Here is a 27,935-nt window from a genome sequence, read left to right on the forward strand (position 1 = left end):
AATCCTCTTCCGATACATCTCAACCGTATTCTTCACACCTCCAATCACAGCATAAACAGCCGGCGAAAGCATCATAATCCCACAAACAACCGAACACACAATCGCTTGCCGAAATCCTATCAACCCCACCAAATTACCCCACCTCGTAGTCAAAAAGTGCCTCATCGATCCCTTCTTCCCATACTAATCGAAATTCTCCCGATATATATACTCGTAATACGGATACTCATCGATATCGGCACAGAGCCAAGACCAGATGCGGCACGTTTTCAGATCCTTTAGAGTTTTGTATGAGTTAGTACCTAAACGTGTGACCGGCCAGCGACTGTCGACTTTCACGCGGCTAATCCTGAGAGGTATGCTGGAATAGGGCGTTCTTGGCGGGTGAGTAAGATTGTCGTCGAGCCAGATCCATATTTGGTTTTGTGAGGGTGAGGAGAGAGCTGTGCTGTAACCTGGGTAGGTGGGAATGGTGGCGCGGAGGATGTCGATTCGGATACGTGGGCTGTATTTGGTGTTATAGATGGAGGTCCTTGAGGCGGTATCGGGTGAGTGGATATAGTAGTCCAAATCCATAACAGGAGCGTCAGTGGAGTTTGTGCTGAGCCGGTTTGCGAAGTCGTCTGCGGTTCCTCCAATCTGATGGGCCCGGAGAGGGTTGGGGATGTGTGGGTGTGCGCGGGACAGGATGTGTTCATCGTTCAGGAGTAGAGTGCGGTTGTCAGGGGTGAGTGTGAAGTTAAAGACGAAGGCGCCAGGACATTGTGTTGGGCACTGGTCGCGTGCATTCCCTTCCCCCACATTTCGAATTAGCATTGTTTCAATCAAGCGAGAAAAGGAGATGAAAGCATGATGCTACTGAGGCGTCCACAGTCGAGATATAAGAGCAAGACAAGTTAAAAGCTTCAGAACAAAGGTACAGAAGAATAGATCAGGGGTCGCTAGATATACGAGCACACTTCTCTCTGCTTCAAGCCACTTCACAGCCTCGCTCGTGGATTCTTCATTGGCGTACACGTGAGAGAGCAGATGGAGATTCAGCAGTGACAAGAAACAACTAAGTTTCACCATGGCGGAGAGCAGACTGTAGAGTTAGTGATAGAACAGGAGACTTGAAGTGAAGTGATATTCCCGCCTCCTGGATTCCTCATTGACATCCGTTTTGGTGCAGCTCAATTACGGTAATTGCGGTAATCTCAGCCGAATCTTTACTTCCCTTCCTTCCAACGCAGTTAGTCACCATCGCCGCTCTACTCAGGCGCTACTCACCCTCGCTTCACCCTCTACTCAGGTTACTCAGTCACGTTCCTGCTCTCCCTTCTGTTAACCAATCACGATAGACTTCCTATTTGGCTCTGCTGTGCGGAAGTTGCCAACGCTACACGATAAGTTAGGGGGACCCAAACAGGCCCCCCCCCCCCCCCAACTCGGCCCTCACTCTACAACGAAACCACCTTGTGGTTGAGGAACCTTACCCTGAAACTACTTTTAGATTTGGAGTACTGCATTTACGACTACATTGGTTTGAAACAATACACCTCGAAGTAGTTGCGTCTAAAGTAGGATACCTTAAGATACTATACGATCACGTATGTGCCATATTTATACTTTAAGGCAAAGCAGCCCAAATTGTACTACTACAACTCGGACTACCTTTATTGGAAGTACGCAAATCGTCAAGGGTTACACCCTGAAGCGATGTTGGAATGCTCCAGCGACACGAAGGCTAGCTCACGGACCGTAATGGATGCACGTAGTACCTGTAAAGGATACGTAATAGTTCCTCTTATATAAGGAGTAGGAGGGACTCTGATTCTAACCTGTAATCGAACATTCTTGTACTTAGACGGCCTCTGTACTTCAATCACATCAAGCATTGACTTCAAGCCCTAACACTCAGGCCGCTGTGATAAACACTAAGCATCACCGAAAACTCTGGGGTCCACTGAGAACTCAGTTAAGGCAAGAATAGCGACCGCTCACGCCCAAAGGCGGAAATAGAAATGCTCATGCCGACTTTCAGGTGTGGGAGTAACTATTATAGCACGGAAATGTTTGCGTTCTCCAATCCTTATACTCAGGTGACCAATGCCGCCTTTGCTCAGGCTCGCCTCACGCTCGGCTTAGCTTCGGCTCAGGTCCGGTCAGGTCTGCTCACCGTATTCACGCGATGCGGTACAACTAACGAAGTAAGTCTAATCTCACTAAAAATCATCAACTTTTAACGAGGGGCCCGAAAAGCTCCCTCGTCCCTTAGCTAGGGATCCCAAATATTCACCCTGCCTAATCTAAAATTAGCCTTTGCTTCTTTCCTTACGATGGTTTTCGCCATGTTCACCTTATATAACAGAAAGGCATATCTCCTGCCATCGAGTTCAACTTTCCTTATCAAAAACCTACCTTAATATCAACACCTCTTTATTAAAACCTTGCCAGAGACTCGACAAGGCCGCGGCTCACGGTCCATGAGGATGCATCGAATCGTAAGTACGTGACCTGGGCATGCTCGTGGCATTTACTATAAACCCACTGACTCAAGGCATAGGAAAGCCTGCTAACTAAGCTTTCTCCATAGCTTTACCAATATTTCTTTGGTCAAACTTATGGGCTCATGCCGCCTCGCCGCCCCCCTCAGCTACTCCAAACGTATCAGCATTGGCTTAGGGGCCACAGAAACCCAAGAAATTTCATGCACAACTCCCACTCCAAGCCTCTGAGCGGTGTCCGCATTTCGCTGGATGAGCATAACATTGATAAAACACCATTCGCCGGTAGGGAAGATAGTCTCATCCACAGCAACCATGTTCTCAACCGTGTTTGACCGGGATAATAGCATAAACTCGAATTCCTTCTGCTTCTTGATCACGTCGCTCCAAGTCTTCTCCAGGAAGATCGTACCCACGGGCTGGGACCTTAAGTCGGATATGATGAAGGCGTCGTGATTCTTCCAATCTATAGCGTCTTCTCCCAGGTCTAGCAAGTCGCCTAAGAGCTGAAATGTAGTAATGCTGGTCCAGCAGACTAGGGAACAGGAACTCAAATCTTGCGTTGTCAAATGTTTTCGATTTTGCAAGTTTTTCAGGAAGGCTTCTGGTGGACTGCCCCTAGGGTGAATATTCTGGTGATCCGATGGGTCAAAGGGCTCAGTGGGATCCCAGTCATCCCGTGGTAATAATTTGAATCCCATACTGTCCTTATTGACGAGGTACCATTCAACTTCTCGTCGGATGTATCCTGAGAATTGGGCTCCGTAGTTTGACCGAGTATTCCATCCAACCCATGACCATGATGGGAAACCAATACCGGACTTTGTATTTGAGAGTGCAGTCCGCCGGTGATGTGGCTCCCGTAGCACCCAGAGAAGAGCCTCGTCTAGGAACATTTCAGGAAGCCCGTGAATAAACTCCGTATTCATGGTTGTTCTGAGGACTGATAACACTCCTTCCAACGCATTTAATGCGTCACCCTGATTCGACATAACCCTCATAGTATATCGCTCGACAGTATTGCTGTAGTAGTGAAAGGCAGTCGAGGCATCTTCATATCTGCTCCGAGAGAGCCCCTCAGCTGTTGGTGCTTGACTTTGTGTTAAACTATTATGAAGCCCACTAACATTCCAAAGACTGCTTCCAGGATAGACGAACGCCGACGGGGATTTTGTTTCGCCCATAACGTCTTCACAAAATATTCCACAGGGACACTGGAAGTAGAGCTGTGCTCCGGTGAAATACATTCGCCTTTTTGAAAGTAGATGTTCTTGAAAAGTCCACGCTCGAGTACTCCATGGGCTCAATTGCGTCGCTACCTCAACAGGAATGTGGTACAAAGGTCAAGCGCTTGAACACGCGCTATATCTTGGCGGAAAGCTCGACTGCCCGCACGATAACCCGGCAGGCCATCGTATGGAGTAGAGTTAGCGAGGGTTGGCGGGGCTGATATAATTGTTAGTAATGCGTTGTCGTATACTCGGTCCATCTGAAGAATTTGCATTTCTCTATCGTTGTCGTTATCTTGAATAATGCATAACGCATCAACCCACAGGAAGTCTCTACCAATTTCCCGAACACAATTGATTGCGTCTTGAATTGTCCTTGGAAGTAGCGGAAATGTCCTCTGGAGTGAACCTTTGGCTTGTAGCTCTACGAAGTTCGAATTTGTCGTGATGAAATGCCGATTTGACTGACCCCAGCAATAGCTCAACGCAACATACTTGGATCGCTGAGGGAGCAAAACGAGAGACATGGAGTTCACATCGATGACACGGAGATTGTGGGGAGCTGTCCGGGCATGGGCCACATTGTCACCTCTAGCAGCTGTCTCACACAAGCCTTGGTGGCCGTTTTCACACTCATGAAGCCATTCACTGGCAAGATGAAGATTCGCTCGGGCAGAATTGACGACTCTTCCATGAAATGTAGGCCCGGAACCGATATGGCAGGAGCTGGTCGATAGAAGCTGGATGTTAGCCGCATTATCTAAATACGGTCGATTGTGCTCTGATTGCTCCCTAAGTGCGATACCAAGACGAAAGCCCCGTCTGGTTCGCGAGTCGTTTGCATCCTTTGGAGTTGATATTATGGCATCTTTTGGGGGATCCTCTGCGTAAAGGTAACTGTAGAGATAGATACCAGACACGTCGTCCAGTGTATCTGCCCAGTCAATATAGTCATCCGGACTTGTCCAATTTTCCGGTTCCTACCTCTTGCACAGCGCCGCAATTACTAATCCACAGAAAGCGCAGGTGTCGGATGTTGTGTGAAGCTCCGTTAGGGAGCATAGCCTTACGGCCCCCGGAGCTGGTCCCACAAATCCCGAAATCTGCCGCAGAACGTGCAATTCTTCTCGGAAGTATTGGGCAAGGTCAATCGTACTGCATTTAGAACAGAGAGTTCCAGTTGAGGTCGACATTTTGAAAGAATATGAGCGAAGAGGAACGCTGATGAGTCGACATGTTTGCATGTTGTGGGGGGCGGAAGATGCCGAAGCTGTGATGCCTGGGGCAGCGAAAGGCACCAACAACACCCTTGCCTGCCGGCAAGGCTTCCATGTAGGTGTGGCTCACTTGACTTCGGTGAGAGAGGTTAAGTACTCTTTGGAGCATACGTAAAAATTTACAACAGAAGTCACTCCACTTTGATCTCAGGAGCCACATGTGCCTCAACAACCCTAGGCCCCGCTGCGCCATCTTATTCACGCCAACCGTCTTCCTTGTATAAAACGTCTGTGGCTTTTAACTTGCAAGATAGCAAAGAGATATACTGCCCTCTACTAGAATGTTTTATTCGGCCTGCGTGCTCAGGCGGTGCTCAAGAATGCTCACCCTCGGCTTAAGCTTGCTCACCCATAGCTCATGCTAAAGCAGCAGAAGCTCAGGTCTAGAGACGGAACTAGAAAATGTCATGAGACCATTCCCATACCGAACTGACTGTTATGCATGACCACATATACGTAATGGTAAGCAACGTATACACGCCAAAAGACCTGCCGGCTCAATCTTCTTAAATATAATAGGTATAAATTCTACGCGTACAAAATTTTCCGCCAAATATGCTAACCTAACACCCTTAATCCCTATGACATTCAACATCGTCCCCGTTCTTAGTCTCTGAAGTCCCAGTCTTAATAATGAGTAATACTAGAATGACCACTTGCGCAAATGCTGCAGTCCAGAGAAATACAATTGAAGCTAGAGGAACTGCAGAATACAAGCTCAAACCTAACAAACTTGACAATGAGCTTACGCAAAGACAGAGCCAAAACCAAGACCGGTAGCGCAGGCCTATTGACCGATTGTGAACCGTTGAAGCAATAACCAGGTAAATCGATAGATTGGACAGTATCGATTGAGTGTCACGGACACGTGATCAGCATACCATAGGCTCAGGGGCCCAGCCGTTGGTCCGGCATTTGTGGATCCCGGGTCACGTGTTGGATCCCTTGGGGGCCGCCGCGGGCTCTGGGGGATCCAAGGGGACCCTGGGGGATCCAATCAGAAGCATATATACTGGGCTTGAGGCCCTTAGGTAGGAGCCTTGTGCTCAACTTGATTAAGTTTTCCTAACTACTATATCATTGCCTTACTTTACTTCATTCACCATACCAACCCACGTGACCTTACCAGGGTAAGGAGAGAGTCGTGACATTGAGATAGATTTCCAAGGAAGTTAGGATCAGAGACTAGGCTATGTTCGAACGATGTTGTGGACTGCGAATTGGTGAGAATAACAGACCAGGCCATGAAGAACGCACTTATGACTATAAAACAAAGTAATATGACGGACGCCGTTTTTTTATGAACGAGCCATGCCAAGAGCCTATTGGCCTTGTATCTCACTATGGTCATTTTAAAACGACTCGTAGCAGGCTCCGATATCGATTGCAGGGGTTGGAGAACAGATGTGGGTAGTGTTGCTCCTAGAAGAGAATTAATCTGAATCGATGATGCGACATCTAATGCTGGCGTGACTGAAAGTGTTATTGCGATATTCTAGAATTGAGGCTTCAATGCTTACTATTCTCTTCACTGACAGTAGAAATCTGGCCAGCCCCAAGGTCATGCTCGTTGATTGATGGGGAAGCTGCGCGGGGTATTCGTCTTCTAATACCTGATAGCCATGTTAGTACTAGTATTCCAAAGTATGAAGGTTCTTTTTGAGAAACTGACCGCCTAATTCGACGACTCTGTGACTACCGGGAGGAAGTATGTCAGATGTAACGTTTCCCTGCTCGCTTCGTTCTAAAGCTTTGCGTAGAATTTCGACAGAGGTTTTCAATCGCTCTACTCTGTTATAAATAGTATTATCGACACCGGCTAGTGGTTCTAATCCGCTCTCTTTTCCCATCGTAGTCCAGATGTTCGTACCGATGCCATCCCCGTATTCCATTGCGACCTCTAACCTCCCGAGACATGCGCTCAGGTCCCTTATTCGCCAAGAGAGTGATACTCGATTCCAAAATGGAGACGTTTTCAAGTTCAGCTAGCTCTGTTGCCCACCACACTATCATTTCCTCAAACAAGAGATACTTGTAGGCCCTCATTTCCTGTGGCATATGCCACATTTTCACCTTTGCAAGAGTCTCCGCGTCCGTGCCACAGAGAGCCTTGTCTATAGCATAGCAAGTTTCAGGGAAGAGCAAAATTGGATAACCAGCAATCGAGTGCCCCCTTATCAGCAGTCTAATGTCAACATCTTCACCAGCTGCTGACGCTATGTCTGGCCAATCGTGCAACTTGGTACCAGTGTATTGGCGATCACACTATTCGTACCATTGAGTAATTAGGTCGTGCCTCTTCCAGGCGTCGGCTGCATCCATTACTTGTCCTCCTTGTACCATGAAATGATGCCGTTAATTTCGAAGGTTTTGGATTCTATCAAGCCAGCTCCATCAGGAACAAAGTCTTCTTCATCAGAGCGAAAGGTAATTGTATCTGGTATATTGGAAGCCATAGTGTAGAATCTTTCTATTTTAACAAGAGGAATTTAATGCTAAGAGATGAATCGGCATCGAGAGAATTTAAACCCTTCAGAGTAAGAAGCTTGCGTCAAGCCCAGCCACCTTTTGCACAAACTTCAGCCCCTGAAGACTTTAGCCGGCGGGCTGTACTTCTGGAAGCCGAAAGCCTGACAGCAGGGACCATAACTGCATGACTTACGTTCGTACTCTTTCCACCACTTAAAAGCGCCCGGCATTGTGGCATAGCATCTCTGCAACAGAAGTCGTCTCAGGTTGGCTTCGAGAGCCTCACGTGGCTGTGCGCTCACAAACCTTCCAGATGCGGGTGTAGCTTATACTTTCGTATAACAGGCTAGGTAGGACTGAATGACATAGTCACGTGAATTAGACTAGAGGGGATCCAAATCTGCTCCGGCAAGGACCCTTGTAAGTTTGACAGGGGAATGAGAACGGATACCGTCACGACATCTTAATAGGCTCAAAGAGTGGCTGTGTTGCAGGCAATATGATTTGTAAAATTCTATATATAGTTAATATGGAACTAAAACCGATTCTCGAGGGAGCCAGAAGAGGACCCCAGAAGCAAGATCCAGTTGACTCATTAGCGTGCTCAGGACTCAGGACTCAGCTCAGGTTAGAGCGGCAACATCTCAGGTCCAAAGACGGAAATAGACTTAGGTGGGCGGAACTGTCGTCTGAGGTTATAATGGTAATAGTTGTTGATTGTGGGTGAGTGTGGCTGACTTGGCGACTTGGCAATGAACAACGCGTCTCGCTTACTCAAACAGGGACCTCACTCCTATGTCGAAACTTTATACTCACACGTCCTGCTCCTCACAACAAACTTAATTATTTTGGATCTGTATCTTTATCACCATGGCACCCACCACAAGGCAAGCAGGAGCGGAAAACGGTAAAAAGCTCTTCAAACAAACTCTCGAAGAGACGTGTAACTCAACGCTTTCGAAGATATCCCCGAAGCCAACGAAACAAGCCACTGTAATCGAGGAGAATGGCTGCATCTTCGTAAGTTTTAGTTCTCAACTGCAGAAGGAATAAGTGTTGAGTAGTGACCAGTGTATAGCAGAGACCAAGAAGAGCAGGAGTTAGCAACACTGGAATCCATGGATACTGGTGATGTATGTGATGATTGTGGAGGAGAATTTGATGGGGAATGCTGTCATTCGGGGATGGAGCGTTATTATAGGTTAGAGTCCACGGTGAGGGAATATGGGAGTACTTGCTAATAGGATGTTTAGGAGACATGAGCTGGAAAGCGAGTTGGAGTATGACTGCTAGGCTGCATAGTATCATATCTTGATAATGTTTTTATAGTAGTTAACAAATATTTATTCACATGCTGACAGTGGGGATGGGGATTTGCACAGTGTTCTCTTATTATATGCATTGAGTAACCTATAAAAAGAAGCGACTTCCTGAGATGTTGTCCAGCAACCTTTGCCAAGAGTATACTACCCCGCCAAGTCCACCAATAGTATTGTTAAGCACTCTCGTCAATTGAATTTCTCTTCCTGCCAATCCCGTCCCTCCGCCTCATCCATCACAGACTCTCTCCCCACTCCAGGCCATATCAACAAGGTCAGATACAAGAGACAGATCAGAAGCCGAAAGACGATGATATTAGAAACCCTTTCGAAAAGCACCAGCATACTCCACTCTTTCCCCAAGATCCCAAGCCTCAGCGCCGTCAACGTTCCACGAAAGTTCGACAAAGTCGACATCTCTTGCTCTTAGTCTCAGACACCCCAGCACCCAAGAGAAAGTCTGCTAGAGATCGTTTCTGACCTTTAAGCCGAGTCATCCGTGCTGGTACTTGAGGCGCAGCGGTGTCGAACATCGAGTTGCTCCAACCTTCATGGCCAACCAGCCAGTCCAGGAGATTTCGATTGTTGATGAAGGTCGCGTACGATTGCTCTGCCTTCCGTGGAATCGATGGTGTCTCCTGGGATGCTTTGATCAATGAAAGTGGTCGGTATGGTGTGGGAGAGTAGAGGATTCGAAGTGGACGACGTCTGCCAGGCACCATGTTGGGCATCTTGCTGAGGGCGCGCTGAATCTCGGTCGAGAAGCTGTTTAGGGAATATTCGTATCTCAAGCCAACCAAGCTCGGAACACTTGGGAGTTTCTTGGAAATAGACAGCTTCTTCATGTAGAGATCAATGGATTGGCTCTCAGAAGCGGGTATAAATGCTCTGAGACTAGACCCAGTGCTCTGCAGACGAATGATGGTCTCATGCAATCTTATCAGGATGGCAATGGCGAACTGGAGGTCAATTCTAGGACCTCTCCGTACTAGCCTGTGGGGCGATCCAGAAGAGTTTGCCCTGCGTCGAGCCTTGGAGACTCCGTCCTTGGATCGTGAACGGGTGGTTCCTGTGGATACTCGTCGACGAGGCTCTGCAAGTGCTTGCTGCCTGAAGTCTCTTGCAGAAAGAAGAAGTGACAACTCTGAGGAATTGAGAGGGGTGCTAAGGCTAGGCGCTTCAACTGCAGTTTCTTCGTCATCACCCGTTGGAAGGACGGTCTCGATCACTGCAGCTTCTGGCAGTGGAGTGGTTGGAGCGACACTCTCTTCATCCACAGGAGGCTTGCCAATGTAGAGCTCCTCGTAGTTGCCCCCACGTCCGAGTTGATCCATCAGCTCAACGTAGCTCTCGAAAGAGAGTCTGGCTGGTGTCTCGGGAATGCTCTTGTCTCTGTTAAGAAATTCTCGTATGGCCACAGCTGGCAGCTCCATCGTCTTATCCAAGCAGACGTAAGAATCCCTTTCAAAGCTCCCCTCACCCAAATACAGAGTCGGGTATCGACTGCGAGGGTTCCGGTATGCCACAGTTGATGGTGCTGCATCCGACGGAGGCTTAGGCATCAAGGGGAGAGAATGGCGCATGCTGTAGCCACCAGTCGAGCGTTGGAGCTTGTAGTCTTTGAAGGACAAGCTGCCGAAAGTTGAAAGCTGAATATGTGATTAGTATGCGCTCAATGGAGCGGTATTGCAGGTATTGCTACTTACTGGTACAGCATCGTAGTATACTACGTGGTCTCTCGTGGTCTGGCTCCCAATGATGATGACAGGGTGCTCGAGGCCTTGGTCGTCGAGCTTTCCCCTGATGGTCGGACTACTGGTTCTACGTTCGAAACATTCGAACGTATCCGTTTGGTCTCTTTTTCTGAGCCAATATGTGCAGCCCGTTCGGATTGTTGGGGCGTGGCAGATTACCGTGCTGTCTTCTGGAGCAGTGGGTTCTTCTGTTGTAGCGTCGACAGCGGGAAGTTCTGCGGAAGGGATGCTCTGTTGGGTGGGTGATTCTATGGTTGCCACTGCGTACGTAGATTCATTAGAAAGATACTCTCTTGTTTTGTGACGGGGTGGCACAAACCTTGATGGAATGAGAGGGGAGACGTTGTTACGCTCAAGTTGGAGGCGTATGACGGAAACGACATATTTCAATACTAGTACTCCTTTTAAAGGAGTAACAAAAGTATCTCAACTGTGTGACTTCTCAATTGGAAGCGTAAGAATTGCAATTGAAAAAGTCTGCTGCGTTGATGTCGTGTTGATTGGTCAGATCTGGAGAATCGCAAATGTTGAGTAGAAGATAACTCTGAAGGCTTGATGCCTATTCACCAGAATTCTGTTTCATTGTAATACTTTCATCTGAACGTTCTTCATCGCCAAATTGTTGGAATCGGCCAATCAGAGGTCGAGGAGGGCACACTATCCCAGCATCACGAGGTAATCGAGTGAGAGCACTTGCGCACTAGCACTATGCCGCATAGCAAGGGCATCTACAGCACAGTATCGTAACCGCATGTTGATTATCGATGCCTCAATTCAACATCCCAATGTTCTCAAGTTGGATTTGAGTACCTGCTCCAGATATACTTTCCCCCTCGCCGACGATAGAAGACCGAACCTGCCATAATTTACGGCACTGCATATACAGGACTGCGATTTATCAAGACAGGATTCCAACGAACATGTTACAGAGGAGGCAATGGCACAGCATGGAGTTCGCACACCACAACCAACGGCTCGACGCCAAACCCTGGTCTGGAAGTATGGACATGGAGTGGAGGGCAAGAAATCTGACGTGCGAGGAGGCTTGGCTCCTTCCTATATCTCTATGTGATGACTGCTCTTTCAGACTAGATCCCGATACGGAGGAGGTACTTATATCAGAGACTGACACTCGTCCAGCCCCGCATCTCATGAGCTTTCCATCAGCTGCACCCAGATCGACGAACATCAGTTTGCTTTACACTACAGAAAAACACCACTGTGAGAAACGTGAGACTACTCACGAGATCTTACAAACGACAAGCAACTGCTTCGAGCAGCCCTTCGAACCCAGCCACGCGGTGGCTGTGGCCACAAACCTCAATGAAAGCCATCGTGCCTGCTATCACGGCTTCTTCGCACCAGGACATATTGTTTGGAAGGATGCATATGACTATATATAGCCGTCAGAGAGTATCATAATGCGAAAGAGAAGCAATTGGCAAGGTTGTCATTCAGTGAAAATTGATCACAGAGAGAAGCCAAGACTAGACGTCGAAATTGTCTCTCGCTTCGCTAGCGTCTGCCAAGATTCCTCACTCTCTCGGTCTGTCTTCAATGACAAATAACACTCTGCAGACAGATTTGAATTCCTCAATATCTCCTTCGAAGATTCGTGCATCTGCAGCCAAGAGTTTACGTATCCACGACGCACAACGACGCAGCTGCAGCGAGACGAGCAGCGTCCCAGCAACGCCTCGAATCACCGCGCGTCCACTGACTGTGGCTCTCCCACGACCCACATCTCCATTGTAGCAGGGGAAGTCGACACAACTCGATGGGAAACAGAACTAGCCGTCAAGCTGAGGCTACAGAATACAATTGATTCGGATCGCGTATCTCCTTGGAGAACAAACCTGCAGAGGTCGAAACCCTCCCTGGATGCGGGTCGTTAGCAGCAGCCAAATTTTTGCGAATTATACATGGCTTCGATAATAGCAACGGAATTTTCTATTTCTCTACGACTTAATTGTCGGGGTTATGGGGAAGGTTACACTCATTTCAATCTCATTCTACCCTGCTCATACCTTTTCCCCTCTCTTCCAAGGCAGGCACGATTCTCTCTTCGTCTGTTACCCCATCACCATGTTGTCTTCCACCTGCAGATTTGATCCTGGTAGTTCCAACATCATATCACCCACCGTCCTTGCCTCTTTTAAGAGATACAGTCCTTCGTCACGGAGAATCTCCAATTCGGAGAAACAACTGCACGCCTTCACAATTCAATGAAGCCAATCGTCAAAGTGGGGCTGGGCATTGAACTCAGCCCTATGCGATGTTTCACTGCAACGCATGCGCAGTATCAGATACTCGGTTCCTCTTGAGGATATCCCACTTTCTTATATCCATAGCACCCCTGACCCCTACTTCCGACAGCTTGAACTCTTTTCAGTGCCTTGTAGGCACCATCACAGCAGAAAACCAATGGCAGCCCACGACGTGCCCTGGGACCCATGCGCCGCGCGATAAAACACCCCACCAACTTGACCAAACGATGACGACGACTCCGAGCTCATCTTAAAAATAACGAGCACGACCGGCCCCAGATACCAACAGCATTAGAAACGTGTCGACTCGTGCGTGCGCGTTTGAGAAACGTGCTGCTCTCGCCTGTGCGGCACAATATATATAAATTTGTTTCTCCCGCCGCCGCCTATCATTTCAGCCATGGTCTCGGATCAATGATGCCAAGATCTTGGCGAGTGCTTGTCGCAGCCCTACTGACAATTGTCGGGTTGTACCGATTCTTGAGCCTCAACAATATCCTTTTGGTCGATCATACACTGAATCACAGTCTGTCGCAGCATTTCAGATACGACGTCAAAAACGAATTCCCGTCGTACATCTGGCAAACGTGGAAAAATGGTCCTGGATCGAGCGGCTTTGAGGAGGTGAAGGGATCCGCAGGCTCCTGGGATAGACGGAATCCAGGCTCCATCCACAGAATACTATCGGACGCTGAAGCAGAAGAATTGTTGAAGGATCTATACAACCCGTTTCCAGAGATCATAGAAGCATACAATGCCCTCCCCAAACCTGTTCTCAAAGCCGATTTCTTCCGCTATCTCATCCTGTTAGCCAAAGGCGGGATTTATACGGACATCGACACCGCTGCCTTGAAACCAACCTCAGTATGGATTCCCGAAGAGTATCAAAATGAAACAATAGGACTAGTTGTCGGAATCGAAGCTGATCCCGATAGAGAGGATTGGCATCAATGGTATTCCCGACGCGTACAATTCTGTCAATGGACTATCCAATCCAAACCCGGACATCCGGTCCTCCGCGAAATTATCGCCACCATCACACATGAAACTCTTCGACTAAAAGCCGAAGGGAAACTCGACGACCCCGACCTCAGCGTCATTGAATTCACGGGCCCGGCATTGTGGACGGATGTTATCTTCAGTCATCTCAACGGGCCTCAATGTCCGGATCGCAGAACGTTGCCACCGCAGGTCACGTGGAAGGAGTTTACTGGCATCACGTCGCCGAGGATGAGGGAGGATGTGTTAGTTCTCCCTATTACTAGTTTCTCTCCGGGTGTGGGACATATGGGTTCGAGGCCTACGGATGATCCGATGGCGTTTGTGAGGCATGAGTTTTCTGGTAAGTCATGTGCGAGAGATTCATTTTGTGCAAATCGACCACTTTCCCCTCAGAAGCTAATGGCGATTTCAGGATCTTGGAAAGAAGAGAAGAAATAGTACAGGTCTCTTGTTGATTCTTGGATTGGGTCTCCGACCTTTTGAATTCTGAAGGTAGTCTGGTGTTGGTGGTTACAGAGAAACAGTTCAGCGTTATGTATTCATTCGGACTCTACAAATATTATGTAAAGAATGGATGTCTTCATATCCCATTGCTCAATGCATTTTTGCAAAATGCCACCAATATCCGTCAGTGTCTCTTCACTGCCACTTCTCTAAATACTTTGTGAATATTGATCTTCCTTGCCCGTCTTGCAAATCTGCTTATTGCTCTAGTGAAGGTGCTTTTTGGCTTGACACTGCTTGTCTAAAATCAGTTACTACCTTAGCTCTCCAACTGCTTTTTGGGTTATTCTCGCTTGTCTTGCAGACTTACTATACTTCCCCAAGTATTGTGTGCATCGTTCTTGCTCTTCTTCCGACGCTGCTTTATCTTCCCAGATCCTCTCTAAGTCGTTCTTGCCTGTCATGAAACCTTTCCGTCCTTCTCTCAGTACTTGTTAGCTCGTTCTCTTGCTTCTTTTGCGAGCCACCTCCGCTTGTCGGAGTGTGTTACAGGTCGCTCTTGCTTACATTGCAGATCTGCTTCACTTTTGCAGGTGCTTTGTGGGTCGTTCTTGCTTATTTTGCAAATCTACTTTATTGCCCAAAGACCTGTAGGTCGTTCTTGCTCCTCTTGAGAATCTACTCTACTTATCTCAGTGCTTTGTGCGTCGTTCTTGCTTCTCTGACAGATCTAATTATTGCTTTCATGGACGAGCTTAGTGGGTCGCTCTTGCTTGTCTTAGAATCTACTTGTTTTCTTAGTAAAAGTGCTTTGTCAACCGTTCTTGCCTTTCTTGGAATTCCGCTATTGCCCAAGTGGGACCCTTGCAGAAGCTTCACCGACGAGAAAAATGGCCGACAATCGGCTGATGGATTGATATCAGAGCATCGGCTTCAGCTGCAAGTGCGGAAAACTGTGCCATTCGTTATTGCTTGTTTTAGAAATCTGCTACTTCCCCATTGAATCAAAGAAACTTCACCGATGAGACAAACGCTCGATAAGTAGCGGACGTGTTCAGTGGCACAGCGTCAACTTTAGTTCAAAGTTTGAGGAAGAGTATAATTTTCATCGAGTAGCGAGTTGTCAAGGGGGCGTTTTAAAACGCCACAACTAATTTACCCGGTCGACTTACAACGGGTCGAGTGCCTCGCGGCCTCGTATATCAGCACCCCCGCAAGCTTAGTTTCCACAAACCTAATTCTCGAAATTCTCGATCTCGATGGTCTAGAAAACGATCCCAACATCACTGAGGAACAAATCTCCACCATCTGTCTTGAGGTCGCGCTTTATCTCCAAAGGTGACTCGAGTTGATACTGACACGTTCCAGGTCTGCCTGCGGCAGAACGAGACTATTAGGCATGTTCAAAAACCTTCTGCCCTGTGTGGAGCTAGGAGAACCGTCAAGCAAAGTGAGTACATTCCTTGGATCAATGGCGAAGGGTACTAACTCTGCGAGGAACAGCTCCAAGCCAGGGCGACTCCTCGTCCCTGGACAATGAGGCTCCGGAGATCGTCTCTCCAACAATAACTTTCGAATTCTTGAGTGACTCTGATGATACACCGAGATCAGCCGATCCAACAGAGATCAGTGTCCATGATTCCTTTTCACCAACTCTGCAACGAAGACAAGGTCATAAACCAGCATCAAACCATAGAACTTCTCCAACTGAGGACTACGGCCGATGGCTCCCTGCTCGTCCAAGTAACATTACACTGGTCAGTCCAGATAAAGCTCGCGGTCGCTCAGGACTTCCTCGGAGTAAAACCACCAATCCATTCCGGGCATATTGAAGAAACGGGGGGTGTGGTCTCTGTGGCGATGACGCCGCAGCTGGTGTAAATCACAGAGTTCGGCGATTGGGAGGCACCAAGGCGCAACATCCAGCTTTTATGGCTGGTATATCGGTGTTTACCTACCAGCACTCCTTGGCACACTCCGAAATGGAGTCAGACACTACGTCTGTCCGCACGGTACCACTCAGTGGTGAGTACGCTTTGGTCCATCTATGGTCCGCAAAAAGAGCCAGGCATTGCGAGTGTCAGCTGCCGATGCTGCTCCTAGCCTCTGCTAGAACCGAGTCAATAACTATCATCAAGCTGATCAAGACCTAGGCCTCCAAATGCAGTGTATCAAAACCCTGCCCTCCTTCGTCGTCGCCATGAGCACCCGTATCGCTCTTCACCTCCAAAGGAGGACGTGAAAACCACTCCACTGGCGCTCGTACGTATGTCTCTACATCTACAATTTCTTCAAGAATGTTAGCTAATGAAGCTCTAACAAAAAGAAGAGGAGAGGACGAAGAGCGCGAGGGCAAGGCAAGACGTGGCAAAGGAATAGTACCCAGCAGTACTTCGTGCGGAATTCCTGATAATCCTAGGCAGCGGACTCAGGTTCTTTACTTGCAAAACTCGGCTACTGGGAATTGTATCACCTCCATTGGGCTCGAAAGAACATCGGTGCGATGGTTTCTCTCAAGGAGATTCACCTGAGCGTGATCATCCCCACACGTCCGGTACTCTGATTGAACAGCTCGGCGGTATGCTTTTGCGTAGGTCGCTTACTCTCACCTCTTTCACCTTGATTCATCCTCATTCCCCTCTCCGGCATTGAGATAGCGAACCAGACCTAACTTCGAAACTGATTAGTGAGAGCTAAAGCCGAGCCGGCCAGTCTCTCATAGATAAGAAGGCGAGAAGATAAATATAAAATGGTGCCTTCACCGGACCAACTTCCTTTCGCGCAGAAAGGAGGCGCCTTCTCCAACTTGTTATTAGACAGTTGGGCCAAGTCACCAAACAGACTAGTGTGGCTTGGATAGTCTATGGGCTAGATATACTTTGAAAGGGATCTCTGCAGTCACCGAGAGGTGAATTAAGTCTGTCGAGTATCAGGTGAGTCTGTGCATAAATACCTCAAACTCTTTGCTGACTATCAACCAGACTCTCGTTGATGAGTTGCCACTTTTCATGGCTTCCTGTGAGTTAGTTATGCCCCATCCATCACCATCCTTTCCTGCCACATCCCTTGCTTCCGATCACCTCGATGGCTCGCTCTTTCCGTCGAGAATTTACACTCTTCACTGGTCTTCGGAGTTGTCAATACTGCTGCTGTCATTTAGCATTGGATGTTGTCAGTCATGTATCAACGGCTGTTATTTAGTACCGTGCGGGAAGCAAGAGCAAGATATCAAGTCCTAACATGTTTTCAGAAAAGATCGATTTCTAGTCGTGCCGCTCGCGTCACCTGGTTGACTACGAGTCACCAAAAGCCGCGATTCAGGCTTGTGGAACTTGTAACAACTTCCAGCAAGCAGCTCTACGAGCAAGGCCGGGCTTGCTTGCAGTCGCAGTGTGGGCAGGTCTCTGAGTTCATAGGAGATACCGTCGACCTCAGGCAAAGAAATGGAATCAAGGTACCTCTCTGGCAGTCCGAATGAGACAAAATCCCGATCATTATAAGATGAAGGACCTTGTGGACGGTTCGAACATCGACAAGCGGCTTCAGCTCGGCTCTAACTAGTTCAAAGATTGGAAGGCACCAAGGCGCAACATCCAGTTTCTACAGCTGGCGTCAGGAATCAAAACTTTTGATTCCGACAGAGCCCGGCCGCCAAGGAAATGATCGAGATGATGCCAAAACTCGCAAAGGTATGGTGAATTTCTTGTCCTCAAAGTGACTTAGCATTGACGCATCGCAGGGTTATCTGAGATGCGGTAAGATCTTGAGCCTCACTAAGAAGACGGACCTCGCTTTGCAAATATACGAAAGAGGTTTGTTGAAGGTCAAGATCTCATCCCCAGGACCAGGTAGAGTGGTATGCTTCTCAACAGTATCCATCACCGCATTGGCTCAGATCGTATTTCCCACGCCGGCGTACCTCAATCAAGAAGTCGGATTCCCATTCGACTCTCCTCGGCCAGCTCAGTACCAGTCGCCAGATCCCGCTCACGGAGAGGCCCCTGACTCGACCCACAGCGCACTCGATCTATACCAGTGCCTATAGGGGAGCAATGACATAGAATCTCGCTTTCTTTTTCTTGTGCTTGGATGGTGGATTGCTTTTCTTTCATGTTATAGGGGTCCCGACACTTTACAGGTAAGCTTCGATTGCCCCTATCTTGGTGGACTATGAATAATAAGACAGGAACAGACCGAAGCATGAATAACAGTAAAAAGACTTAGGAGGAGAGGAAAGCTGGGATATCTGGTTATACAGCTAAGTCCACCCCGCTAAGTGTATTTGTACCTCTGTATTTGTACGACTGTATTATTACTATTGTATTTGTACGAATGTATTTGTATCAAAATTGTGATCTTCTTTCCAACACCTATGACCTTCCGATCCTCGCCCAGTACCTAGGAAGTGTATCACAGAAACCGAGTTCCTTCAGAAAAGCGCAATCGGATTCGTCGCATTCACTGGTAGAGAATTAACTACATCCCAATGCTCCTTCATGCATGTCCCTTCAAACCTCCAAAGATCAATAATAGCCGTAGACTACGAGCACGGCACCGCAATCTCATAATGCACCATCCTGTACGGGGCGTCGAACATGACTTGCATGATATTGAAGTTCACACCAGTGAAATCAGAACCGGCTGCCAACAGGACAGCAAGTGTGTTGTTGCGTCTGTAAGGTGGCAGATTGGCGCTGTGTTAGATATAGTCAACGTCGATGAAGTCGAGGAATGACTCGGTGATGTCGTTGGGCTCGAAGAAAAATTCGCTGATGAATTCGTAGAGGGCGGGGCGCTAGAAGTCGGGAGAGGCGGGATGGCCCGGGTAGTAGGGTCTTTATTGGATTCCTCCTGTTGTTCTGTCGACGAGAGGGATGGAGGCTGCTACAGTCAGAGCCCACACTACTAAGGAGAGAGTGAAGAGAAAGGTTTTCGGGAGGAGTCGCATGTTGGGCGTAGATTCAGCAAGAGGAGACAACACTGAGAAGTGAAAGTGATACTTGCAATGTAGGCGAAGTGGGAGAAACTCTTCTATACATATATTGCGAGCCAAACATTGGAACACCTCGAGGTGCAGTCCTTTCTGACCCGAAGTATCCTTGCATGAGCTCACCTGCATCCCATCTTCTGCCAATGTTCGGCTACGCTACAGTCCCTGTGATCACGCTGTAGCATATATGATTGCTCAATCGTCACTTCTTTATTATTAGATATGCATTGATAAGATACTTATGAGTGTAGACAGCATTGTGTAAAAGCTTTGGGATCTATGGACGGCAGCAGCAGCAAGCAACTTCAGGCCACTGAGGGGAAGTGTGTTATTGAATGAAAGAAGGCGGCAAATAATCCCACCATACGCAACAATTTGCAATAGTCCAGACGCGTCACAATCAGATATTATTATCGTGGTCTCCATTTCTTATTGTTGTTGTAGTCAAAGCGCCTATAGCATGCGGATATAATGTAGGTATCTCGCTTTCGAGAAAATCTCATTGTCATTGTGTGGCTGTCTGACGAGTATTTTGGGAGCCTCCATGTAACAACTCTACGCTCATACATTTGCTTGATAACTGGCTGGGGCAATGAACTGGAAAGGGGAGTCATGGTAATCTAAAGCATCACCCAATGAAATTTGTGCTCTTATTCACCATGAGACTGAGAAGCTTAGCTATTTTCCATCCTGTGCTCATTCTCTGCTGATTTAATTCACTCACCCAGCCTTACCACTCTCCGAACCGTTCTCCGCGGCTAGTGAATCTATAAATTCACCTCTTTCGGTCCTTTGCTCTCCGTTTTCCACTCTCCGCCCTCCATTCACCTCCCTCGGCCCCCGTCCTCCGTCCTCCGTATTCCGCCCTCCGTCCTCCGTCCCCTCTATATAAACCCCCCTCCAGCCTCTCTATAATCCGCACAAAAACGTTCCTTAAACAAGACGAACATAGGAACGGATGGCGGTGGTGTTTGGAGTGTCATCCTGGCCGCGGCCTTGGTTGTGTAGAGCTGGTGTAGTTTGTTATGCTACGCTTTTTCCGTAGCGTTATTTGCTATGAAGGGCTGTGGGGTATTGTTGTTGTTAATTAAGTTGTTGTTGATGATAATTGGGTTGTTATTGTCAAGTCTTAGTATTATTTTCTTTGGAAAATAGTGTTATAACTTATTCCGATCGCTTTGCTTTATTTAAATCGAAAATCTATTGTGGAGGCTTTCATGGTCCGTATCATCTTGTTTAGTCGAGCATGGTTGCTTTCCTTCTTTTAGTTATGGCATTGGATGGAACTATATATCGGTACAATTAATGGCCGCTGTCAATGAATATGTTGCTATTAATAATGTTTCCGCCTTTTTCATTCAATTCAACTTGTGTTAATCGATAAAGATAAGTACCTTAGTATCTAAATTTAAAAAGAAATATATATATTGCTTTCTCTGTTAGCTACACAGAAGAGTTTAAGCTTAGTTACATTCGGACAATAAGGGGATGTAGGGAGTGAGCCGGGCGCGTGTACGCTGGGCTCAGGGTACAGGTCAGTAGTGGCTCTGTGGTAGATTAGACTTGGTTTAAATTGTGAGGAAGGAGGGTGAGGGATTGTTGTCAACGAGGTTTTTGTTGTCAAGTTCTATCATTTTTCCTTGTTTAACATCTGTCTAAGCTTTTCACGTACAAAACTCTCTCTCCTCAAACTCATTACATCCCTATTATTGCTTCAGCCGCCCAGCTATGTTGCGCCTTGGTGCTTTCAATTGTTGTTGCAACGTTCGCATGATCGTTCGAGATCTGGGTTTTTATAGTCCGTCAAGTTATTTCCGCAACTTTCTCTCTCTCTTTTTGATTCATAGTGAGGGGTTGTTATTATTTAATTTATTGCTGTTAATTTCCCACCCGACTACTCATCTAACATCTGTTTAAGCTTTCTACATAACAAATTCTCTCTCTTCAAATCCACTCCATCCCTATAATTGCCGTCCTCGGCAGCCCGGCCGCGCGCCCATGTTGCGCCTTGGTGCTTTCAATTGTTGTTGTTGCAAAAGTTCGCAGGATCGTCCGAGATCTAAGATTTTATAAATAATCAAGTCTATTCTCCGCAACTCTCGCTCCCTCTCTCTTTGTCTCACGACTTAAATTTAAGGCATTCATCGGCATCTGCGGCCGCCGTCTATCCTCTCTTATTGCAAATTCTTTTTCTTTTTGGAGTAGAGACTTGCATTCACTATATTTCCAACATCTTCGGTATTCGGCGTTGTTTCTCGCCGTCTATTTATGAGAAAGGTCTTTCTCTCGCCTTCTCTTTATTTTCACATTCACTCCATTCCCCGGCATCTTTGGCCGCCGTCCGCCGTCCGCCGTTTATCATAGTACAAATTCCCTTTCTTTGAGTTACAACTTAAATTCAACGCTTTCATCGGCATCTATGGCCACCGTCCATTCTATTGCACAATTTACTCTTGTTGAGTATCTAGGTAGGGATATGCATTTACTGCATTGTTAATATATTCGGTAGTCAGCGATGTTTCTCGCTATCTATCTATGACAAAACCTTCTCTTTATTTTTTTATTTTTGTCTTCAAACTCACTCTATTTCCCGGGCATCTTCAGCCGCCGTTTATTTTAATACAAATTCCCTCTCTTTGAGTCACGACTTAGATTCACTCCTTTCATCACCCTTGTCAGAAGCTCTTGTTTCTCCGATCTAAATATAAATAAACTCGATTAAAAAGCTCAACATGCAGATCCATGCATACACGTCTAATCTGGCGAAAACGAGATCCTCCAGGGCATACTTCTCGTTGTGGTAGTGTACAAACTGATAGATTTTGTTTTTTTCTTGGTTTTTGATTATGAGGTTGGGGGGTTTATATAGATTTTGTATAAAAATCAAGAGTCAAGAGAAAGGGCTTGAAAGAGTTGGAGGAGAGCGAGGCTGGAGATTCACTTCTTTGTCTCGCACCTCAGACTTTTGCTCTTACGCTTGCTCAAAGTATGTATTTGTGGGATATAAATACCTCTCCTCTCCTCGCTCTATATTACTCAGGTATCTGAACCAGAGGCAACACTTGCCAAAAAACAAGGCGATCGGCTGACCGTCTAGTTGGGGCAACAGTTCGAGCATGAGTTTCTTTCTTTATAATGCTGGGTTAAAGTTACAATATCACTAAATAGAGGTTCGGGTCGTATTGTTAATAGATTTTCTGTTGTCAATCTGCCTGCCGTCTTCCATATTTTGTTTCTTACCAGCCCCTATCCCCAAGAGAAGCAACAAAAAACTTTATTCTAAAACATCTAAATCTTTGGAACATATATGTTCCACCCTGATCACACCAATTGGAATCGCTCTCAATACCGTTAATTAATGAAAAGAAAACAATAAGAAAAGAAAAGGGTTGTTTATACTTTTAGGAAAGCTTTAATTCAGAAGTGGTTAGAATCCCAGAGAAGTGAATTAATGAGCTCAGTGTAAGGGTGATTCAAATTCACTTGTACTGCACTTCGATATTTCATTCTTGGATGCTAAGATAGTTATGTTGTGGTTATAAAGCCTTTTCTAATCGCTTTCGAAAAAACCAAGAATCCACTTTCTCTTCCTTCTCCACGAACAATTTTCGACACAGTGACAGAGACGTTGTTCTAGCTGGCCGGGGGAGACTGAGACTTTGTGTTTGTGCATGTTAAAGAGATTTTAGCTCATTGTTGCCAGAATATTACTTGCTCTCAGTACTACTTAGACTGAAGAGTAAAAGTAAAAGAGTAGAGGGTGAGGGAATAGAGGGTGAGGGAATAGAGGGTGAGGGGGTGGAGATTGAGTGGGGGAGAGTGCAAGAGAATAGACTTTGGCAAATTAAAGGGGAAGTGTTTCAGCCTCATTTAAAGTTTTCAGCGCAAGTGAAATATTTGTGTGCCTCCTTTTCACTCCCTAATCACTTTCACTCTCGCTTTCACTTTCATTCCTACTCCTAGTCTCACCCCCTCCCTCTCTCTATTCTCACTCTCCCTCACTCTAAGTTGTAATGAGGGCAGGTAATACTATGGCAGCAATAAAGCGGGCAGCAGTGAGGTGGCTAACAATAAATGGGCTGTACCAGCGAAGTAAAGTGAGTTAATTATAAATACTAAACAAATCATAGTTTTTTAACTTGTTGCTAAACAAATCCTTCCTTTTCACAAATTATCAAACAAATTATAATTTCCGAGCAGTTTAATTAACGATTAATTATAAAAATAAATAATAAATAAATTTAAATACGTGAATATATAAATTTATAAACTAGTAAAAAACGGAGAGCGGAAACGAAGAGCAATGTCCGATAAAGCTGAGTAATAAATAAACTTAAGTACGTAAATATATAAAGTCACAAACCGACAGAGGACGAAGAGCAGAGAGTAAAAAACCGACAAAGGTGAATAATAGACGAAGTCAACTAAATTATTGTACCAAGTAATATATGCAAGAAGAGCGAATGTTAAACTATTCTTTCCATCCCCGACAAAACCTCCCAAAGTCTCCCATAGAAATGAAAATATCTACAAATTCCCACGTCTCACAGCTCTCCTCTCCTCTATACTTTCCACTTACCCAACCACCACTCTCCACACTTTACGACTAGTCATGTCCTCTTCTTTCCACCCCACTTTATCGCTACTTTTTCCCCTACCCCCCTACCCCCTACTCCTCTCCCTCTCCCTCTCCCTCTCCCTCTCCCTCTCCCTCTCCCTCTCCCTCCCGCCCCCCTCCCGATCCCGACTCAAACTCAGATTCCTCACCGCCTGCTCCCTCAAACTGCCTGGTATATAGATCCCCTTAACCGCACGACTCAACACCTCATTACTAGCCTCTTTCGCGTTCACGCCCTCTCCTCTTCCTGTTTCCGTTTCCGCTAACCTCTCGAAAATAGACAGATTCTGGGAGAAAGATGAGTCTAGCCTGGTTCGGGAGAGGGAGCGTGAGCTCGACGGTGTGGGGAGAGAGGGAGTTGAGGGGAATGAGGAGAATGAGGGGGGGTTGCGGCGGAGTGGGGAGTCTTCGCGTGAGAGAGATGGGGGGTTTGAGGGGTTTCGGCGGAGTGGGAAGTCTTGTCGTGTGAGGGATGGGTTTGAGGGGTTCCGTCTCAGAGGACTTAATGTCGTTTCTCGGATCTCTTCCTCTGTAGGGATGGAGGCTAGATCAACAGGATTCCATTGTAAGGGTGAAAGAGTGCGTTCTTTTACATCGATGCTGTTTTCTTTTTCGTCGGATTGGATGCGCGAGTTTCGAGCTGAGAGGCGAGCTTCGATTATATCTGATGTGCGGATCATGGAGCGGCCTCTCTGGTAGCGGTCGTCTAGTTCTGGTTCTGGTTCTGGTTCTTGCTCATCGGCTTCTATTGTCTGGTTTTTGGCGAGTAGGGAGGTGATGTTTCGGAGTTGAGGGTTCATTTTTAGTGGTGAGAAGTCTTTTTCCCGAACATCCTCAATTTCTGGAAATTGTTCGCGGATTGCAGGCTCCCTTTCTTGCTCCTCTATCTTCAATGCTTGGTTCTCGGCGAGCAATGAGTCGATATTTCGCAGCTGAGGATTCATTCTCAAAGGTGAGAGCTCCCTTTCCTCAACTTCCGGAACTGGAAGAGGAGACGGCTCCTCCCGCATCTCTAGCTCTGGAACCTCGTCTTCTGGACTCTTCGCGTCGTTCTTAGCGAGTAGAGAATCGATATTCCTCAGGGGCGGAAATTCTCCTTCTTCCAACACTGGAGCTGGAGAAGGTGCCCGAATCTCTGGCTCTCGCGTCGACTCTCGGGGCAACTCCAACATTGGTTCTGATTCTGGCTCAAACACCTTCTCTTCCTCAAAAATATCCATGTCAACCCCAGAATTCCTCCTCAAAACCTCCATAACCCTCTCATTCCTCTCCTCCTCCTCCCTCCTCCCATCCATCTCTCTCCTCTTAGTCGGCGTAGGCGTATCCCTAAAAAGACTCAACATCCTGACCTCCTCGACCTCAAATCCTCCCAAATCAACCGGTACATCTGGCTCAGCAGCCCTAAAATCCGTCCAAAAGAGCGGTTTATAGGCCAATTTCTCGTTCTGCTGCGCGACTTGACGGAGTAGGATGTCGATTTCGGGCATGGTGCTGTTTCGTTCGGGTTCTGGTTCTGAGCGTAGGAGAGCGAGAGTTGAGGCGAGGGGTGCGCGAGTGCTTTGGGGTGGGAGGAGGGTTGCGAGGGAGGTGATTGAGGGGGTGGGGAGATGGGGCGAGGGAATTGGTGGGTTTATTGGTTCGGGAGTTGCTGTGTTGAGAGTTTGTTGGAGAGCTGGCGAGGAGGGTGGTGAGGGTGATTGTTGTGTTTGTGATTCTTGAATAAGGACCCTCGCAGGAGAGGGAGGCTCCTCGATGTCGAGACTTGGTCGGGATGGCTCTTGTTGAATTGGGACAGTATTTGGTAGCGGGAACGTTGGCTGCACGTCTTCTGAGGCTCGCGCTCTGAACTCTTCTACCAAGAAGGTCTCCTCAACAGGGTCTTCAAACGGATTTATTACTTCCTCCCTCGGCGTCACATTTGCAAAGCTTGTATTTCCGGCCATAGATTGACCTCGTTCATCAACAACAGGATCCGCGAAAGGTCCCATGTACGGGACTGGATCCGGCACCGGAGCGATAAATGACAGTCTCGCAGCTTCAAAAATATCGACACTGCGTTTCCGTGGCGCTGCCCAAGTGGACGGCGTAGTAACAACCGTATTAATACCACCAGCCATGAGCGGCCAACCCGTGACTTCCTCCGTAGGATCCTGGAAAGGATCATCCTCCTTCGCCGTGAAGCTTAAAGTAAGAGGCCATGCAACTCCTCTAGCAGGGCTCACATCGCTAATCTCCTGAATCTCTGCACTGGGTGATGCTTTGAAGGTTGGCTCTCGAATGGACGGTTGAGCAGGAGGCGGTGCATCTGAAGTTTTTGGCGGGTTGAACTTAATCGTCATCGCATTCCCAGTTCGGAACGTCGAACTCATGCGAGTAGGAATATTCCTCGGGCTCCGGGCAACATCTTTCTCGTCCAGATAACTGTCACGATCTTTCCTGTTCTTCATGCGGATTATGAGGAAGTAGAGAGCTAAACCGAACAGGATCGAGCCAACCACAGCACCGACGATGATTGCTGCCAATTGAGCTGGGGTGAGAAAGGTGGTTGGTGGAGCGTGGAAGATTGGTTGACTCTGTGCTGTTTGTGAGAATAGGATGAGTAGGGGAGGAATGGGGGTCTCACTGATGAAGTTTGTGAACTGAGAGCTTGGCCATTTGAAGCTGCTGACGCAAGAATTGAAGATGCTTGTGCTGCCGCTGATCCAGTTGCTGAAGCAAGAGCAGCTTGAGCCGCCGCTATAGCATCGGACGCTGACGCCTAGTGCGGCTCGTCAGAAATGTATGAATATAGCGGGATATCTTACCTGAATCGAAGATATACTAGCTTGGAGCAGGGCCAAACTCGCACTAAGGCTGGAAACATCAGTACTGGACGCCGACGATACACTCGACAATGCCAAGTTAACACTGGTAATTGTCGATTGAGCAAGATCCAGATTCGAACTAGCAGATGCAATGGCTGTGCTTGCGCTTGCTTGAACACTCGTCAACGCGAAATTCACACTCGTCACAGCCAAGTTGGCGATTGTAAGACTGGAAAAGGCAGATGATGTTGCGATACTGGCACTTTGTACCACCACGGCGATTGTGGAAGTAGCTGAGTCTTGAGCCGACTTGATGCCATTGGAAGCCGATATCGATGCTTGCTGGAGTTGTTGAGAGAATGTGGCATTAAGTGCGATGATCGTCCTTGAAATTTCGACTGTTGCTCGATTGACAGATGCAGTGATGAGGTTGGAACAATCTTGAGGATTATTTTGACGAAGTTCGAGAAGAGCGGGCGTGGTAGTGAGCGAAAGATGACCCTTTGTCGTACTGGGTATCATTGATTTTGATGACAGTGAAGGCTGAAAATTATTGTCGAGTATTACATTTTCCACATTATGAAAGACAGTACCGAGTAAAGAGCGACGTTCTTCCAGAGAGTTGTCGACATCGATGTGACCAGCCATCGAGAATATTGGACAGGATCAACCCATACCTAGATGGCTTTGATGATGAGAAAAAGTCATGGCAGTCGCCAGATGGAAAAGAAAGAAGAACCCAGTGACTCGGTATCCTCGAGCTCCCCACCGCCGAACCAATCTCATCATCATCCGATCGAAACAAATGGAGTCCTCTTATGGAACATTTCTGCGACCTTGATCTCCTGATGGCTCTTCTCCACGACGAATCGCTTATATCAGATGGCAATATTGGTGGAAACGTTCTCACGTCAAGAGATCTGCAAATAAAATCTCCTAGATTTCTGCTCGTTCGTTGGTCAGAACGTGGAAACACAACGATGGTCGCTGTAGGTTGCATAAAGTTTTTGTCCATTGGAACCATATGCACGTTTCAATATTGCCTTGCCATACGGTTTGAAACAACGCCAAGGATTCGTCGACCTGTAGGAATAGATGGCAGAGAAAAAGTAAAAGCATACACTCGCAACCACGTTATCAGATGTCTATGCACTGCACATCATAGACGTGGACGTGTGGAGAAGGAGCAGAAGGAAGTGGTAAGTAGACGATGTGTGATTAGGTAGGGTATTGGTTTCGGTTATCTCGGGAGTATCTCCTCAGATCAGAGAAATGC

The 27,935-nt window shown here is 47.2% G+C and overlaps 7 protein-coding genes across 7 annotated transcripts; 3 read left to right on the forward strand and 4 right to left on the reverse strand.

The window, feature by feature from the left end:
* Positions 1–2,635: 2,635 nt before the first annotated feature.
* LY89DRAFT_736991 (uncharacterized protein) lies at positions 2,636–3,670 on the reverse strand (the record flags this gene model as incomplete). Its single annotated transcript, XM_018220205.1, has 1 exon — positions 2,636–3,670. One exon carries the CDS (start codon positions 3,668–3,670, stop codon positions 2,636–2,638), a length of 1,035 nt encoding a protein of 344 aa, XP_018068343.1.
* Positions 3,671–3,801: 131 nt separating this feature from the next.
* Positions 3,802–6,884, reverse strand: LY89DRAFT_736992 (uncharacterized protein; the record flags this gene model as incomplete). Its single annotated transcript, XM_018220206.1, has 3 exons — positions 3,802–4,649; positions 6,513–6,605; positions 6,665–6,884. 3 exons carry the CDS (start codon positions 6,882–6,884, stop codon positions 3,802–3,804), a joined length of 1,161 nt encoding a protein of 386 aa, XP_018068344.1.
* A 1,975-nt stretch (positions 6,885–8,859) lies between these two features.
* On the reverse strand, positions 8,860–10,917 carry LY89DRAFT_784812 (uncharacterized protein; the record flags this gene model as incomplete). The annotated part of the gene is made up of 3 exons (XM_018222824.1): positions 8,860–10,429; positions 10,487–10,794; positions 10,854–10,917. 3 exons carry the CDS (start codon positions 10,915–10,917, stop codon positions 9,164–9,166), a joined length of 1,638 nt encoding a protein of 545 aa, XP_018068345.1. The 3' UTR covers positions 8,860–9,163.
* Positions 10,918–11,185: 268 nt separating this feature from the next.
* On the forward strand, positions 11,186–12,018 carry LY89DRAFT_151648 (uncharacterized protein). Its single transcript, XM_018205399.1, has one exon. It carries the CDS (start codon positions 11,455–11,457, stop codon positions 11,935–11,937), a length of 483 nt encoding a protein of 160 aa, XP_018068346.1. The 5' UTR covers positions 11,186–11,454; the 3' UTR covers positions 11,938–12,018.
* A 1,200-nt stretch (positions 12,019–13,218) lies between these two features.
* LY89DRAFT_699034 (uncharacterized protein) lies at positions 13,219–14,241 on the forward strand (the record flags this gene model as incomplete). The annotated part of the gene is made up of 3 exons (XM_018217025.1): positions 13,219–13,271; positions 13,329–14,143; positions 14,216–14,241. The coding sequence occupies 3 exons, from the start codon at positions 13,219–13,221 to the stop codon at positions 14,239–14,241; spliced, it is 894 nt and encodes a 297-aa protein (XP_018068347.1).
* Positions 14,242–17,915: 3,674 nt separating this feature from the next.
* On the forward strand, positions 17,916–18,292 carry LY89DRAFT_736996 (uncharacterized protein; the record flags this gene model as incomplete). Its single annotated transcript, XM_018220207.1, has 2 exons — positions 17,916–17,936; positions 17,987–18,292. The coding sequence occupies 2 exons, from the start codon at positions 17,916–17,918 to the stop codon at positions 18,290–18,292; spliced, it is 327 nt and encodes a 108-aa protein (XP_018068348.1).
* A 6,408-nt stretch (positions 18,293–24,700) lies between these two features.
* LY89DRAFT_151776 (uncharacterized protein) lies at positions 24,701–27,612 on the reverse strand. Its single transcript, XM_018205401.1, has 4 exons — positions 26,660–27,612; positions 26,479–26,613; positions 25,183–26,428; positions 24,701–25,114 (listed from the first exon to the last, which is right to left on the reverse strand). The coding sequence occupies exons 1-4, from the start codon at positions 27,305–27,307 to the stop codon at positions 25,077–25,079; spliced, it is 2,067 nt and encodes a 688-aa protein (XP_018068349.1). The 5' UTR covers positions 27,308–27,612; the 3' UTR covers positions 24,701–25,076.
* Between the last annotated feature and the right edge of the window lie 323 nt (positions 27,613–27,935).

The sequence above is a fragment of the Mollisia scopiformis genome (genome assembly GCF_001500285.1).
Source record: "Mollisia scopiformis unplaced genomic scaffold LY89scaffold_18, whole genome shotgun sequence".
In the NCBI taxonomy this organism is placed as follows: Eukaryota; Fungi; Ascomycota; class Leotiomycetes; order Helotiales; family Mollisiaceae; genus Mollisia; species Mollisia scopiformis.

What these genes read in the sequence shown, in the direction of transcription:
- LY89DRAFT_151648 (XM_018205399.1), top strand. Translation starts at nt 11,455, where the DNA reads ATGTTACAGAGGAGGCAATGGCACAGCATGGAGTTCGCACACCACAAC.
- LY89DRAFT_151776 (XM_018205401.1), bottom strand. Translation starts at nt 27,307, where the DNA reads ATGGCTGGTCACATCGATGTCGACAACTCTCTGGAAGAACGTCGCTCT. An exon ending in CTAGTATATCTTCGATTCAG is followed by an intron (nt 26,614 to 26,659) that starts GTAAGATATCCC and finishes GAGCCGCACTAG; the next exon opens with GCGTCAGCGTCCGATGCTAT. An exon ending in CAGGATGTTGAGTCTTTTTA is followed by an intron (nt 25,115 to 25,182) that starts GGGATACGCCTA and finishes GAGAGGAATGAG; the next exon opens with AGGGTTATGGAGGTTTTGAG.